At 52.8% G+C, this 14,750-nt stretch overlaps 1 protein-coding gene across 1 annotated transcript; it reads right to left on the bottom strand.

The window, feature by feature from the left end:
* Positions 1–51: 51 nt before the first annotated feature.
* Positions 52–8,840, bottom strand: Emilin1 (elastin microfibril interfacer 1). The gene is made up of 8 exons (XM_042696626.1): positions 8,195–8,840; positions 7,221–7,346; positions 6,558–6,778; positions 3,041–4,960; positions 2,437–2,553; positions 1,657–1,674; positions 1,377–1,514; positions 52–774 (listed from the first exon to the last, which is right to left on the bottom strand). Exons 1-8 carry the CDS (start codon positions 8,362–8,364, stop codon positions 437–439), a joined length of 3,048 nt encoding a protein of 1,015 aa, XP_042552560.1. The 5' UTR covers positions 8,365–8,840; the 3' UTR covers positions 52–436.
* Positions 8,841–14,750: the final 5,910 nt, after the last annotated feature.

Below are 14,750 nucleotides of genomic sequence, written 5' to 3'. Positions count from 1 at the left end.
ATTTTTGTCTCCTCATGAACCTATACTGGGGCAAAATGTTAAATTTTTGTAAAAAAAAAAAAAGTGTCTTTATTATTCCTGAATAGTTTAGAATGACGGTGGCGTTGCGGGCCCGGGCACGCCCTGGATAGAGCCAGGAAGTGGCCTGGAGGCCGGTGGAGGGAGGAGCAAGGGGTGCGAGGATCGAGGATCAAGGATCCAGGATCAGCTCCGGCTCCTGGAGCGAGGGTCCTGGGGCGTCCGGAAGGGCCGTGCTCAGGCCGATGCCTGGGGCTGGATTGGGGGCGCCCGGGACCCCGCGCCCGCGTGCCCGGCGCGTGGGGAGGCCGCTCCGGGCGTCTGCAGCGCGGCGGGGCTGGTGCAGCGGCTCCCCGAGGGCTGGGTGCCCGGAAAGGCTCCTGTGTGGCGGTGTGGCGGTGGAGACGATGCGGCTGGTCTACGCGCGCTCGAGCTCCAGGTCCCCGTAGAGCAGAGCTCCGCTGAAGATGGTGAGCGGCTCCTCCGAGTGCGCGAGCTGCCCCATAACCAGGTCGATACAGACGGTGTCCCCGGGCTGCAGCGGCAGGATGAGGCTGAAGACGCCCAGAGCGCCGGGGCTGGGCTGGCTCTCGGCCACCGGCTTGTTCTCCAGACCCTCGGGTTCGTAACCCCCCGAGTCGATGCGGGCCACGCCCAGGTTAGAGCGGGACAGCACCGCCTCCACTTTCTCGTGCCTGTGTCCCGTGAGCACCGCGCTCAGCAAGTAGCGGCCCGCTAGTGGCGCGGTGAACACACCTGGGGACAAGAAAGGACATCGGGGGAGACGTGGCAAGGCCTGGAAGACTTTAGGGGGCCCTCCTAGACCACAGGGGAAAGGCCTCTTTTGAATTAGGTGGACAACTATAGGGGAATTGCGCCCTACCCCCTCATTTTCCCTTCTGTGTGTGTGTGTGTGTGTGTGTGTGTGTGTGTGTGTGTGTTTCCCTCTTTTAATTTTTTTTCCCCCTGTGGATGTAGAGTTGGGAACCAAAACTCAGGGCCTTATACATGCTTGGCAAATGAGCTAAATCACCAGCACCATATATATTTGTCAGTACTGGGGTTTGAACTCCCACTTGTCTAGGCTTGCCAGACAGATGCCCATCCCAACGCACTTAAAATAGACCCCAGTAAAGATCTGGGGAGGGAAATGTCCTCTTCTCACCTATTCCTTCAGCTAAAGAGCTAAAGCTGGGGTGAGAAGGAGTGAAGTAAAGGAGAGAGTAGGAGTCATTTAAACTAGAGAATGAATTCATGTTATCTGAAGAGGCAAAAATAACACTATCACTGTCCTGCTGTAGCCATTTCCCTAAGTATCCAACCCAGGAAGTACTCAACCCAGTACCTCCTTTGCTCACCTGTCTCTGGGTCATAGTAGCCTCCATCATTGAGCAGGATTCTGTCGAAGGGGACTGTGCCTGGTTCTGATCGGGGCAAACTCAAGGCAGCTGAAAATGCCACCCGGGGCACAGAGATTGCTGGTGCCCCCTCCTCTCCTGGGTTAGGGTAAGGTGGATGTTAGAATAGGTCATTAGTCAATTTGCTGGTTACCCTCCCCTCTACCCAGGCAGCCCAATGGTTTCCATCTTTCAGCCCTGAGTTTGGCTCTCTTTCCTCCAGAATTGAATGAGAACTTACCCTGTTCACCTTGGGGACCTGTGGGAAGAGGAAAGGGAGCAGTGAGAAGTAGGGCAGCTGTCATCAAGTCACTCAGCAAATATCTGCTGCTGAATTTCTTTCTTTCTCTTTCTTTCTTTCTTTCTTTCTTTCTTTCTTTCTTTCTTTCTTTCTTTCTTTCTTTCTTTCTTTCTTTCTTTCTTTCTCTCTTTCTCTCTCTCTTTCTTTCTTTCCTTCTTTTGTCAGTTGTGGGGATTGAACTCTGGGCCTAGGCACTATACCTGAACTCTTCAGCCACAGCACCACTTTTCTGGTGGTCAATTGGAGATCAGACTTTCCTACCAGGGCTGACTTTGAACCTTGATCCTTAGATCTCAGTCTCCTGAGTAGCTAGGATTACAGGCGTGAGCCACTGGTGCCCTGCCTTGCTGAATTTCTTTCTACTCTGCATGCTAGGTAGATTTCAAAGCTGGAATAGGGTACCAAGAAAAGGAGGAATGGGCAGGGTCTGTTTTGTTTAATTGCTGGGCTGTGAATCCTAGCCTTCCGCCTTTCACATCCTAGATGACCCTTATAGCTCATCCTTAATCTTCAGTATACCTGTAGAACTAATATATCCAATGGTCAAATACAGCGACCATCCCAGCTCCTAGTCATTTTTTTCTCTTTCCACTGCCACACATTAGAACTCCTCAATTTCTTACCTCTTCCTCCTTTCTCTATGAAGATCAGAGAATAGAATTTCATATCTAGGGTTGCCCAAGTAGGTAGCAACTCTGGCTATATAACAAACCCACATACCTGGTGGTCCAATGGGTCCCTTTAGTCCATCCTTGCCTGGAAGGCCAGGAGGTCCAGCAGGGCCTGGGGGGCCCTGGACTCCAGGAGGCCCTGGGGGCCCAGCCTCACCCGAAGGCCCTATGGCGAGAAAATTAAGTGGAGGGAGAGTCATAAAGGGATGACAAAATTGTGTGGACATGTTGGTTTCTTTTTTTTGGGGGGGGGGGGGTCTGGTCGTGGGGCCTGAACGCTGTCCCTCAGCTCTTCAGCTCAAGGCTAGCGCTCTACCACTTGAGCCACAGCGCCACTTCCGGCTTTTTTTTTTTTTGCTTATGTGGTGCTGAGGAATCGAGCCCAGGGCCTCAGGCATGCAAGGCAAGCGCTCCACCACTGAGCCACCTTCCCAGCTCCACATGTTGGTTTCTGAGTGGCACCTCCACCCCCAGGTCTGAGCAGTCAGAAGAAGGGGAGGGAGTTAGGATCTTGCATCTTCTCTCTGGACATAATGACTCCTGGGAAAGTGGCTGGGGCTATAATTTGTACTTGGGAGAGCCAAGAGGAGATATATGAGATGAAGGAAATGAAGGAAGGAGGAAATGGCTGTCCTGCCTCCCTTTGCTCTCACCAGTGAGATCCTTCAGGCTGAGCTGCTGCAGGCGGTCTTCCAGGAGCAGCAAGGAACTGTTGAGGGCACTGAGCCGTCTGCCCAGGCCTGCTTGTCCCCCCAGCAGCTTCTCTAGCAGGGCAGCCTGTGTCAGGGAGGTGCTGTTGGTTTCCCGTAGCCCAGCCCAGAGCCCAGCTACGTGTCTGGAAAGGCCTTCACGCAGTCCTTGCAATCCCGCAGCCACAGTGTCCAGCCGCTCACAGACTCCCTCAAGGCGACCCAATCGCCCCTCCAGGCTGGGGCACTGGCCAGCCTGTGCCTGCCCCTCCTCCAGGCCTCGGAAGCGCTCCTCACTTTCTGTAATGTGCTCTGTTGCCTCCTGTTGCAACCTGTTGATCTCAGAAATGATGCTGTCCTTGGTGGCCCCGAGGTCTGCCAGATCCGCACCCTGGCCCTCCACGGTGGTCTGCAGCTCATGCAGTGAGTCATTGAGGGAACTGAAGGTGAGAATGACCTCAGACAGCTCTCCTTGCAGGGCCTGAAGGGCTGAGCCTGAACTGCCCCCAAACACGCTGAAGCCATCCAGGGGCCCACGGCTTGGTCCTCCAACACCTGGACCAGCCCCAGGGCCCCGCGGAGGTAACAGGGGACAGGAGCAGCGCTCCACACCATCCCGAAGGCGGCCCAGCTCCTCTTGGACACCACTGCAGGCCCCACAGCCCTCGTCTCCACGGGCCTGCAACAGATCCTCCAGTTGGCCCAGCTGTGTAGCTGTGAGATTCAGCCGCAGTGCGAGTTCTGAGGCTGCCTCCTCCTGTGCATCCATGCGCTCCTGGAGCTGGCTCAGGACCCCTTGCAGTTTCTCCAGCAGGACCTGCTGGGCCTCTCCTGCCGCCCCTACCTTATGCAGGCCCGAGCCCACCAGCCGCAGTTGGCCCTCACTGTCCAGCACTCGACGCTCCAAGGCCCTGAGGATCTCACTGGCTGCAGAGTCCTGCTCCCCAGGGACTGCAGAACAGAGCTGCCCACATGCCTGCACAGCCCCTGCCACCTGTTCTTCCAGGAGATCCAAGCGTCCACCCAGTCCCCCACTCACATTAGCCAATAGCCCCTCCAGCTTCTCTAATCGGCCCCGGGTAGCAGGCAGCCAGTGGACTAGGCCCCCGGGTTCCTTGGGCCAGCCCTCTTCCTGGTCCTCTGAGGGACCCAGGGTAGAGTTGAAGCGATCCTCCAGGCGAGAGAGGCGGGAGGCTAGGCTGGTATAGCCTGGGGGGTGACCCCCTTGCCCAGCAGCTCCTCCCAGCTCTGTTCCGCGTCGCCCGCTCAACACTGTCACCGAGCCAGCCACTACATCCAGCCTTCGCTCCAGCTCTGCCAGTCGTCGGCCCAGCTCTGGAGGGCAGCATTCCTGAAGGGGCCTGCGACCCATGGCAGGTCCCAGGAGCTGCCGCTGCCGCTCCTCCACAGCAGCCAGTGATTTCTCCAGTGCCCGCAGCCGCTCCCTGTCTTCCTGCTGCTGCTGGCGGAAGCCATCTAGCCCTGCCAGGCACACAGAGCAGGATTCCTGCAGCCGCCGCTCCAGCTGCCTGAGCAGCTCCTCACTGGGGCCAGCTGAGGCTGGAGCCGGGACTCTGCCTTCTCCACCACTACCACTATTGTGATGGTTGTTGAGGTGGCCCAGCTCTTGGTCATGGGTGGAGACACGGTTGTCAAGCAGTTGCAGTTGGTGCTGGATCTCATTGAGGGTTTCGTGCACGCCAGGACGGGCAGCTGCATCTGCTGGCTGCTGCCTCCCATTGAAGGCTATCTCCACGGCCCGTTGCACGTCTTCTGCCAGGCGCCCACTCAGCCCCTGCAGGACACCCTGAAGGCCTTGCATCTCCTTGGTCAGGCTCTGCACCTGCTGCTCCAGCTGCTGCACTTTCTCTGACTCCCCAGGACCTGAAGAGAGGAAAAGGAAGAGCACAGAGGGGCTGAACCTCAGAGCCCAGTGCCTACCTCCTAGGCCCTGCTTACCCTAACCTGGGGCTGGGAATATGGCTTAGGTAGAGTGCTTGCCTAGCATGCATGAAGCCCTGGGTTCAATTTCTCTGTACCACATAAGCAGAAAAAGCTGGAAGAGGCGCTGTGGCTCAATTAGTAGAGTTCTAGCCTTGAGTATAGAGAGGTTCAGGGACAGTGCCCAGGTCCTGAGTTCAAGCCTCAGGACTGGCAAAAAAATACCCTACCTCTGGCAAGAGTCAAAGGCTTCACTGCCCCTACCTCCCCTTTGGATGATTTGGGCAAGAAAAGAAGAAAGAAAATTCCATTCACTGAATTCCTCTAGGCCAGATTTGGATTATGGCTCCATATTCCTTCCTACAGATTCTCCCCAGGAAGATACTCTTAACTCTTACCTTTTTTTTTTTTTGGCCAGTCCTGGGGCTTGAACTCAAGGCCTGGGTGCTGTCCCTGAGCTTCTCTGTGCTCAAGGGTAGCACTCTACCATTTGAGCCATAGCACCACTTCCCCCCTCCTGGCCTTCCCTCCCCCGCACCCCCTCCCCATTTATGTGGTACTGAGGAATTGAACCACTAAGCCACATTCCCAGCCAACTCTTTCTTCCCATTTGATGGCTTGAGAAACAGAGAACCAAAAGAATGAACCAGCTGGTTAATTGTAACAAATGGCAAAGCCAAATTTCAAATCCAGATTATCTGTCTTGCCATCAAGCCTGTTCTACTTCTCCACAGTGTCTCTTAACTTTATGGATATTGTCATTTCATCTGGGAAATGAAATGGCGCTATCTGCTATCATGGGACTATCAAATGACACAAAATGGGAGGCACTCTGGACACCACACAGTAGCAATGACTGGGCACACTTCCCTACAACACCACGGGGACAAACAAGAGCTCGGTGACACGCCTGCTGGGATTCTGGCTGGATGGTTAGAATCAGCCAGAAGTTCCTGTTTCCCTAATTATAGTATGGCTATCTCTTTGTCAGAAAAACAGCACATCCGGTGTGCCTTTTGTACACAAGGGAGTGAAGACAAGCAAGGACTGCTGCATTCTGGGACCTGCAGTCTCCAGAGGCCATGGAGGGGTCTGGGATCTGTAGTCAGATGCAGTGCATGCTAGGACTTGTAGTCTCCACTGTTTTCTCCATAGACAGAGCTTCCCAAAGGAATTCCCTCCTTCTGCAGCTGTGCCCAGCTAGGAAGGATCTTGGCCACATGTGGGCGTGTGTGAGCACACTCTCTTTCTGCCTCTTTCCCCATCTGGTCTGTCTTTCTGACTTCCCTGCTCATTCTGCCTGACAGCCATGTGTGTACGCGCGTGCGCTTACACACACACACACACACACACACACACACACACACACACACACACACACACACACACACACACACACACTGCAATCTCAGAATCTCACTAACTGGAATTCTGGTTCTCTCTTCCCTCTGATTTAGCGTGTAATGGTTTCCCTTAGCAGTTTGGCCCCCAGATTTTCTACCCAGGATCCCTACTCCTTTCCAGCCGCTCCCACACTCACCTTCTCCCCCTAGTCCACTGAGATGGCTGCCCGCACTGGAGCCAGAGAGATTGGGGCGGGCAGGATGGGGCCTGGGGTGTGGGGTAGAGAGTGCAGGCCCCAGTGCTGAGGCAAGACCTTCTCCACAGTCATCACCCCTATACCCTTGGCAGCACCGCCATTCCATATCTGTCACTGTCTTGTAGGCCACACGGTAGCGAGGACGGAAGAAGTTCCGATACCTGGCAAAGGTAGAGGGGGAGTCTATTCTCTCTATGCTGTTAGTGACCCTGGTCCCTGTCCTCAGAGATCAGCAGCTGCTGAGGAGCAATGACTGTATTTCATGCTGGGTCCCCCTTTCTGGCCAGTATGTGGCCTTGCTCAGTTGACAGCTGTCAGCTTTTTGTCCAAGAGTCAAATCTCTGCTCCTTCTCCCCTTGTCATATGCAGGAACCTTGAGCTCCTGACCTGTCCCAGAGAAGGCTGGGGGCCAGAGGCAAGGGAATTGTGCCTTCAATATCCCCCCAGCCAAACCGCTGCCCTAGCATCTCCTCAAAATGGCTCTGACTGCAGCCCTGTCATCTCCCCTCATATCAGCTTTGTACAAACTCCCTGCATGGCCACCAGCCTTCTGCCCTTGCTAATTTCCCACCAAGTTCCCATTTCCCCATGCTGGAGGCTCACATGATGCTTCCGGGACATTGGGGCTGGCCCCAGCTGCAGGGTTGGTAGTCAGACTTGATGAAACTTTCTACTCCATCTTCAAGGACACAGCTCACAGTCCGGGTCACCACATAAGCACACCAGTTCCTGTAGACACAATCCCAGACCAGGGATACACGCCCCAGACCAGGATTCAGAGGTTACCAGAGGGTCTGACAAAGGGCCTCTGGGGACCAGTGAGAACCAGGGCTCGGGCAGGGGCAGCCCTCACCCCCCACGCCTTCCTGTTTAGCCATAGCAGATAAAGACTTTTCAAGATGGGGGGGGGGGGGAAGTACAGAATGGAAAACCAAAACTGAAAGAAGTCAGTACTCATGGATGTAGTCTTGGCTACTTCTAAAGTCACACAAATGCTTGTCCCAACTGGTCATACTATGTGTACATTGGCCAGCTTGGTATCTGCGGATGATCCCCTGGATATAGACCTCCCACTGCACAGAGAGGACAGAGCAGGACAGAGTATGGTCAGGGTTAAGTAGAGAATAAACCACTGATGAGCTCTGCCCCTCTTGGGGTTTGAGCGCTGCCCTCTTGGCCCCATTCAAGCTGGCCCTTGATCCACAGCTGGGGAGCAGACCAGGAGTGGTGTTAGAATTACAGGATCACTGCATGGGCCAAGGAAGCCCTGAAGATCCAGGGCTGGCATACAGCTGGCACCAGGCAGGAAGGCCTGGCCCATTTCTATGAGAATCTTTTCCCTGGGCCCTCAAAATGCAGGTCCTCATAGGGAGGTGGTGGGAGCCGGTCCTCCTCCCACCATAGATCACCTGGGCTCTGGAACACACCCTACAAGAAGATAGGCATGTGAGGGGCCATTGATGGATTGGTTTTGTCTCTCCCCTCTTTCTTGCATTAAAAGTACAGCCAAGGAAGGTACCCAGCACACCCATACATCTTCCCGCCCCCCTCCACCCTGGGCTGGGACACCCTCTTACCTGTGGCGGCTGGCGGGCCGGGGAGCATTCTGGGCCTGGGGCCTCCCAGGGCTGAGGGCCCCGTTGCCCCCTGTGTAGAGGCTGTAACCTCGAGGAGGGTAGCTGGCAGCTTTGGTGGCTGCAGTCAGCAGGCAGCAGAGGTAGCAGCTCCAGAGGGTGCTGGGGGCCATGGTGGGGGACTCCTTTCAGCTCTCAGAGGCACATCCCGACCTGACAATTAGTGCCTCTGCCTGGCCCTGGGGGATGCCGCTGCTCCCAGGCTCCACGGGACAGCACGCTGGGCCGGCCCTGTGCCCCGCAGGAAGCCAAGGCCGGCAGCCCCCAGCCACACAGGCCCAGCCACACGCCTCCTCCTTGGCTGCCAGGCCTGACCCCTCTCCCCCTCCTCTTTCCTTCTCAGACTCCTGTCTGTCCCTCCCTCGGTTCCTTCCGCTCTCCTCTTCTGCACTTCTGAGGGGAGTCTGTTCTCTGGGCCCCTGGCCTCCTGCGCCTGGTCCCTGCCCTTCTCAGATGCTGCTTCCTGAGCCTCCACCCCCCCCTGGCCCCAGCTGGCCCTCCTCTGGTCTCCCTGCCCTTTTCCCTGATGACCAGATCCTGGGGGGTGACAAGCTTTACCCCTGTGGCTTTTCAGAGGCACAAGAGTGACTGTGAGGCGGGCCAGCCTCCTCCCTCCTCTCTCATTCCCCTCCCTTCCCCCCTGTCTGGCTGGCGGTCCAGCCTCCCCCTTCCTCCCCCCACCTCTCCAACCATCGTGCGCCACATCTGCTTCTTGTTAACTCTGGGAGAGAGAGAGAAAGAGAAAGAGAGAGAGAGAGGAAAAAAAAAGGAAAAACAGAAATGTGGAGTTGCTGCAGGGCTTGGGGCCAGGCTCTCAGACAGGACACATGGAGCCAGGGCCAGAGCTGGACAGGAGGCCCAGGACTGGTGACCAGGACCGGGAATAGGAGTTAGAGTCCCAGCTCTCCTGGGCCAGGACAGCCTCCCATGGGAAAGGATGGGGAAGGAGGGAGGGAGCCAAGGGGAAAGCAGGAGGCAAGACTATATAGGGGAGAATGAATGTACAGGGCTCAGCAGGAGCTCCCTCCCTATCTGGTCCAGATGCCTCTTTTAGAGACGTGAACACTAAGGCCCCAAGTGGGAAAGTAACTTGTTCAGGGTTACACAGAAAGTCAATGTCCTCTAATGTACAAATCAAGCAACTCTAAACACCCAGGTCAGTGACTCAGGAGAAACAAGTCAGAGAGAAGAGACAGCAGCTCCGGGGGGGGGGGCGGGGGGGGGGGGGGAGGAGATGGAGGCAGGCAGGAAATCCAGAGAACACAGAAAAGGAAGAAAGGAATCAGGAAATGGGGTGGGGTGGTAGTGATAAGTTAGGTCCTTTTACTCCCTGGCCTAAGGGCCAGTCCCCTCTCTTCAACAGGCCAAGAGCCCTCAGCTTGGCATGAAAGCTCCTGGTAAGATGTCTGACCTGCAAGCCTGGCCTCCTCTTCCAGCTGTGCTCTGAACCAGGCTTTCCCAAGTGGGAGAAAAGGTATTAGATGGAGGGGAGACACGAAGGTGCTGGGCACTGTGATGGTGCTTCTATCACAAAGTCATATGGAAGACTCAGGCATTGCCAACTAAGAAACAAGTCAGAGAATAGAACACAGTCCCTAAGCGGAGAAGAACCACCAGAAAGCAGGACAGATCAACTGCCAAGAGGCCAAGACAAAGGGATGATGTGTGTTCTGGCTAAGAGGAGGGGAGAAACAGCTGGCTGCTGCGGTAGTCAGAGAAGAGCAGCCGGAAAAGACAGAAGTTGAACAGCACTGGGTGGCAGGGAGGAAGCAAAAAATAGAGACCTAGGAAGGGCAGAGATTTCTGTCAGGGAATATGGCCTACCTGTTTCCTTCTTTACAATGCAGAGATAATAGGAGTAGCCTTTATCCTAGCTTTGTGAGGATTAAGTAAGCTAATATATGTGAAACATTTTAAACAGTACTTGGAATATGATAAATGTTCAAGTTATGTTAGCTTTTCTGTGTGTCAGGAACAAGTAGGGCAAAAATCGAGAGGCAGATTATGAGCAAATTAGGGAAAGGCTCAAGTGACAGATAATGAGATTGGATTGTAAGGTTTTAGAGTAGAGAAGCACAGGTATACACAGAAAAGACTCAAAAGGTCCGATACTGATTGCTCACACCTGTAATCCTAGCTACTCAGGAGGCTGAGCTCTGAGATTGTGGTTTCCTGCCCAGGCAGGAAAGTTTGTGAGACTCTTATCTCCAATTAACTACCCAAAAGCTGGAAGTAGAGCTGTGGCTCAAGTGGTAGAGCACTAGGCTATGAGCAAAAAAGCTCAGGGAGAAAATCCAGGCCCTGAGTTCACGCTCCAGGACCAACAAAAAGAAAGGAAGGAAAGGAAATGAAAGGGGAAAGGAAAAGAAAGGAGAAAGGAGAAAGTGGCAGGAAAGGGGGAAATAGAAAAGGGTACAAGGAAAGAGAAGGAAAGGAAAGGAGGTGCCAGCAATCAATGGACAGAGTATCAGGGACCAAAGACTATAGTCTCACACCAACTAGCATTGTAATTTTGAGCAAATCCCATGCCATCATTGGAAGCTTGCTCATTGTCTAGGACCCCTTCCAAATTCTACATTGCAAAATGATATGGACAAGCTTGGATGGTAATAATGGCCATGAGGAAAAAAAGAGGAGGTTGTGATTGCTTGGTGACTGTGTAGGTAGTAAGGGACCAGATGGAAAGACACACCAGAGAAGATTCCAGGGTTTGAGCCAAGATGGGGAGGTAGAAAAGAGAAGCAAGTTTTTGTTTTGAGGTATTAGGATCTGAACTTAGGGCTTCATGCTGTGCTTGCTATGCAGACATTCTACTACTTGAGCCATGTCCCCAACCCAAGAGGAGAGTAAGCTGGAACTATATATATATATCCATAAGATGGTTAGAAATGAGGATCTGGATTCTAGGAACCCCTTATAAAATGATCTTTAGAATAGATGCTACCAAATCTTCAGCATGACTGTGGGTGATCTGCCTCTGTGTCTGATGACCCAGAATATGACCCTGATGGCTGGAAGAAATGTTTGTGCAAAGTCAGGGTGGTGAAAATAAACACCAGAACCAAGAGAAGTAGAAATTTGTGCCCGTGCCTTACAAGCCTAGGGACCAGCACAAAGGGAGATTTAAAAGAAATGTTCACAGGGGATCCTATCTCAAGAATCTGTCTGTGGAGGCTAGCATCTTTGTCCCTGACTCTGGCAGAGAGCCTGTCCACTTCCCTTCCAGATTGCTCTGGCTGCTGTTATAGGTTTTCTTCTCTATTCTTCATCTTCTCTCCCTTCGGGGCCCTCTGGCAACCTAAACAACAACAACAACAACAAACATCTCAACCATCTTGTCACTGCCCTGTTACTACTCATTTCCTCTTCTGTCCCTGGAGTTAAAAAAATGTTACAACAGTTTAATTATGTCAACTCAAAAACGCTGGCTTTGAAATAATTCCAGTAGGTTGCATTTCATTTAGCCTTGTAATTAGGAGCCAAGACTAGAAGCTGAAATAAATGTCTGTGAGATTACAAATAAATCAGTGGCTCCTGGGTTACTGGGGAGAACAATTCACTGCTGGCCTGGTGATGGGAAAGCAGGCTTCAATGGAAATTAAGGCTGGAAAGGATGCAGTGGTGGTAGTGAAGGTGGCAGTGGTATTATGGTGGTGGCACACATTTCCAGCCACAAATTTCTAAAAGCAACTGGAAATAACTGCGGACACCAAAAAAGGTTAAGTTGCTGGAACACTGGAGCAGGGCCTATTTAAAACTTCTCCCAAATTGGGATTTCCAAGAATCTCATGCCAGTGAGAAATCTTGCCATACTAGACAACTAACTCATTCATTTTAAGTATCACAGACTGAACTCTGAGTTCAATGTTTTCAGGGACAGGACAGTAGGGGGCACCAGCAATGTCTAGCACTCCTGTCAAAAGATTGAATGTAGGGAAGAGAAGGGGAATCATGAATTGGACTTATGTCAACCAAGATGGGAATTCAAACTTGTAGAGTCTTGAGCCAGTTGCCTGCAGCTCACACCTGTAATCCTAGATACTCAGGAGGCTGAGATCTGAGGATCACAGTTCAAAGCCAGCCCATGCAGGATAGTCCGTGAGACTTATCTCCCAGAGAACCAGAAGTGGTACTGTGGCTCAAATGGTAGAGCACTAGCCTTGAGCAAAGTACTCAGGGACAGTGCCTAAGCCCAGAGTTCATAAAAAAGAAAAAAAAAAGAGTCTTGAGTCAAAGTCCACTGCTTCCCAAATGCATACATTTTCCCCCTTTCAATCTTTCTACCAGGCACAATATTTTAGGAGCATGGACTTGGTCCAGTCTCTTTCTCCAGGTCTTGCAGATTCCAAACTCTGAAGCCTAACCCTAACCTTTTGTCCTTTCCTTGAAAACATCACATGAATCAGAGATTAAGCTCCAGTGTCCCTTCCAATCTCCCTTCTCAACTTCCTTCAGGATGCAGTTTTGCCTGTCTTATTTCCCATATCATTTCAATCAGTTTGTTTTTCTGTTGTCCTTAGTTCAGTTCTAGATACCATTTTTTTTTATTTTCTCTTCCAAGCACTAAGCCAAATGATCCATTCAAGGCTGATAAAGATTTGCTGACCTAGATACAGGAAGTGCTGGAAGGTGAAGAACATTTCTGGGTGGTTTTAAAAGAAATCATTTCTCTCTTTTCTTGGACTCTAGGCTTTCTCTCTTCTCCTGGACTTTAGAACAACCTATTGTGTCCATAGTCCCAAATGGAATATAGAATGGAGGTGAGAACAAGTTAAACTGACTTTAATCAGTGGTAGACCCTTGGCAAGATTACCCTCCAGGACTCAGGTTTTTCTTTATAAAATGAAGTATTAGTGGCTCATACCTATAATCCTAGCCATTCAGATGGCTGAAATCTGAGGATCATGGTTCAGAGACAACCTGGGAAGATATATCTGAGAGATTCTTATCTCCAATTAATCGGTAGAAAGCTGGAAGTGGAGGTGTGGTTCAAATGGAAGAGTGCTAGCCTTGAACCAAAAAGCCAAGTGAGACCACAAGGACCTGAGTTCAAGCCCCAGCAAGATTGTGTAGGAGTGTGTGCGTGTGTGTGCACACACACACACACACACACACACACCCCTTGACGATGCCCTTCAGCTGTGGTTGTCTGCTAGTAAGCTAGCTTAGGACAGCTTTGGAAATCTGAAGCACTTCTAAAGGCTTTCTTTCATATCGTCTGTAGGTAGAAAGTTTACCTTCCGTGGTAGCCTAGAAGAATTGCTTTTTTTTTTTTTTTTTTTTTGGTCGGTCGTGGGGCTTGAACTCTGGGCCTGGGCGCTGTCCCTCAGCTCTTCAGCTCAAGGCGAGCACTCTACCACTTGAGCTACAGCGCCACTTCCGGTCTTCTGGTGGTTTATTGGAGATAGGAGTCTCAGGGTCTTTCCTGCCCGGGCTGGCTTTGAACCGCGATCCTCAGATCTCAGCCTCCTGAGTAGCTAGGATTACAGGCGTGAGCCACCAGCGCCCGGCTTAGAATTGCTTATTTTTAAAAAGGAAAGGCTAGTTCTGATTCAACAGTAGACCCAAGTGTCTGGTTGACTTGGATCTGCTTCACATTTCCAGGAGGCAGGAAGCATAATGATGTGTAATCCTTTAGGATCCACACCTGCCTTCTCCCAGAGAAGAGCTGGGAACACACAAGCTCACTGAGGGCTGCATGGGGAGTGTGTCTGGGTTTCACCGTTATGTGGAGGAAGTTATGTGGGTTGGGGATTCTAACCATGAAACTTCTGGGAAATGGTGTGGGAAAGGGGAGTTGTGAGGGGAGGCCAAGGGAACCGCACACCATTCAAGGCGGGACTTGAGTTAGGAGCCACCCCCCTGAAAGGGGGCGGGGTTATGCTCAGACACAAACAGTTCACGTCTGGTCTCAGGCCGGAGAAACCCACTTTGAGATGGTTTAATCACAGCCCATGGTACGCACAGGAGGTAGGCTGGTCTCCCGTCCCAGCTGTTCCAGCCCCACAGCAGCTCCTGTAGAGTTTTCTTTGGCTCGGAGAAGCAGAGGACTCCCCTAAGCGCTGGTTCCCCCCCCCGCCCCCCCAAACCAACTGGCTTCCATTACCCCTGACAGCTCCGGAGCCACAGCTTAGCCCCCCAGGCCTGTCTGGCTGCTGGCCGTTCCCTTTTATGGTGAAGCTGAGAGAAAGCACGGAGTGACGGCGGGACGGGCGGGGGAGGGGGTTCTGGCGGGCCAGGACTGTAGCGAAGTACCTCGCCCTTTACCAGAGACCCCGGTCGGACGAACCGCAGCCCTCTCTTCTTTCTCCGCCCTGAATCACCCCCCCTCGTGTGTCCCAGCCTTTCCTCCCTTGGTCCGTCCCGCACATGGGGCGGGGGCGGGGGCGGGGGCGGGGGGGAGAGCGGGGGTGATTTCCCACTTGGCCGAGGTCCCACCGCTTGGGTTTGGATTCCGGGAGAGTCCACCCTATTTCCCGCGCCCTTCTCTAGGAGCGGG

This window comes from Dipodomys spectabilis, unplaced genomic scaffold (genome assembly GCF_019054845.1).
Source record: "Dipodomys spectabilis isolate Male_0828 unplaced genomic scaffold, ASM1905484v1 ptg000210l, whole genome shotgun sequence".
In the NCBI taxonomy this organism is placed as follows: Eukaryota; Metazoa; Chordata; class Mammalia; order Rodentia; family Heteromyidae; genus Dipodomys; species Dipodomys spectabilis.
The sequence above is the reverse complement of the archived record's forward strand: the minus strand, read 5'-3'. Positions and strand labels throughout refer to the sequence as shown.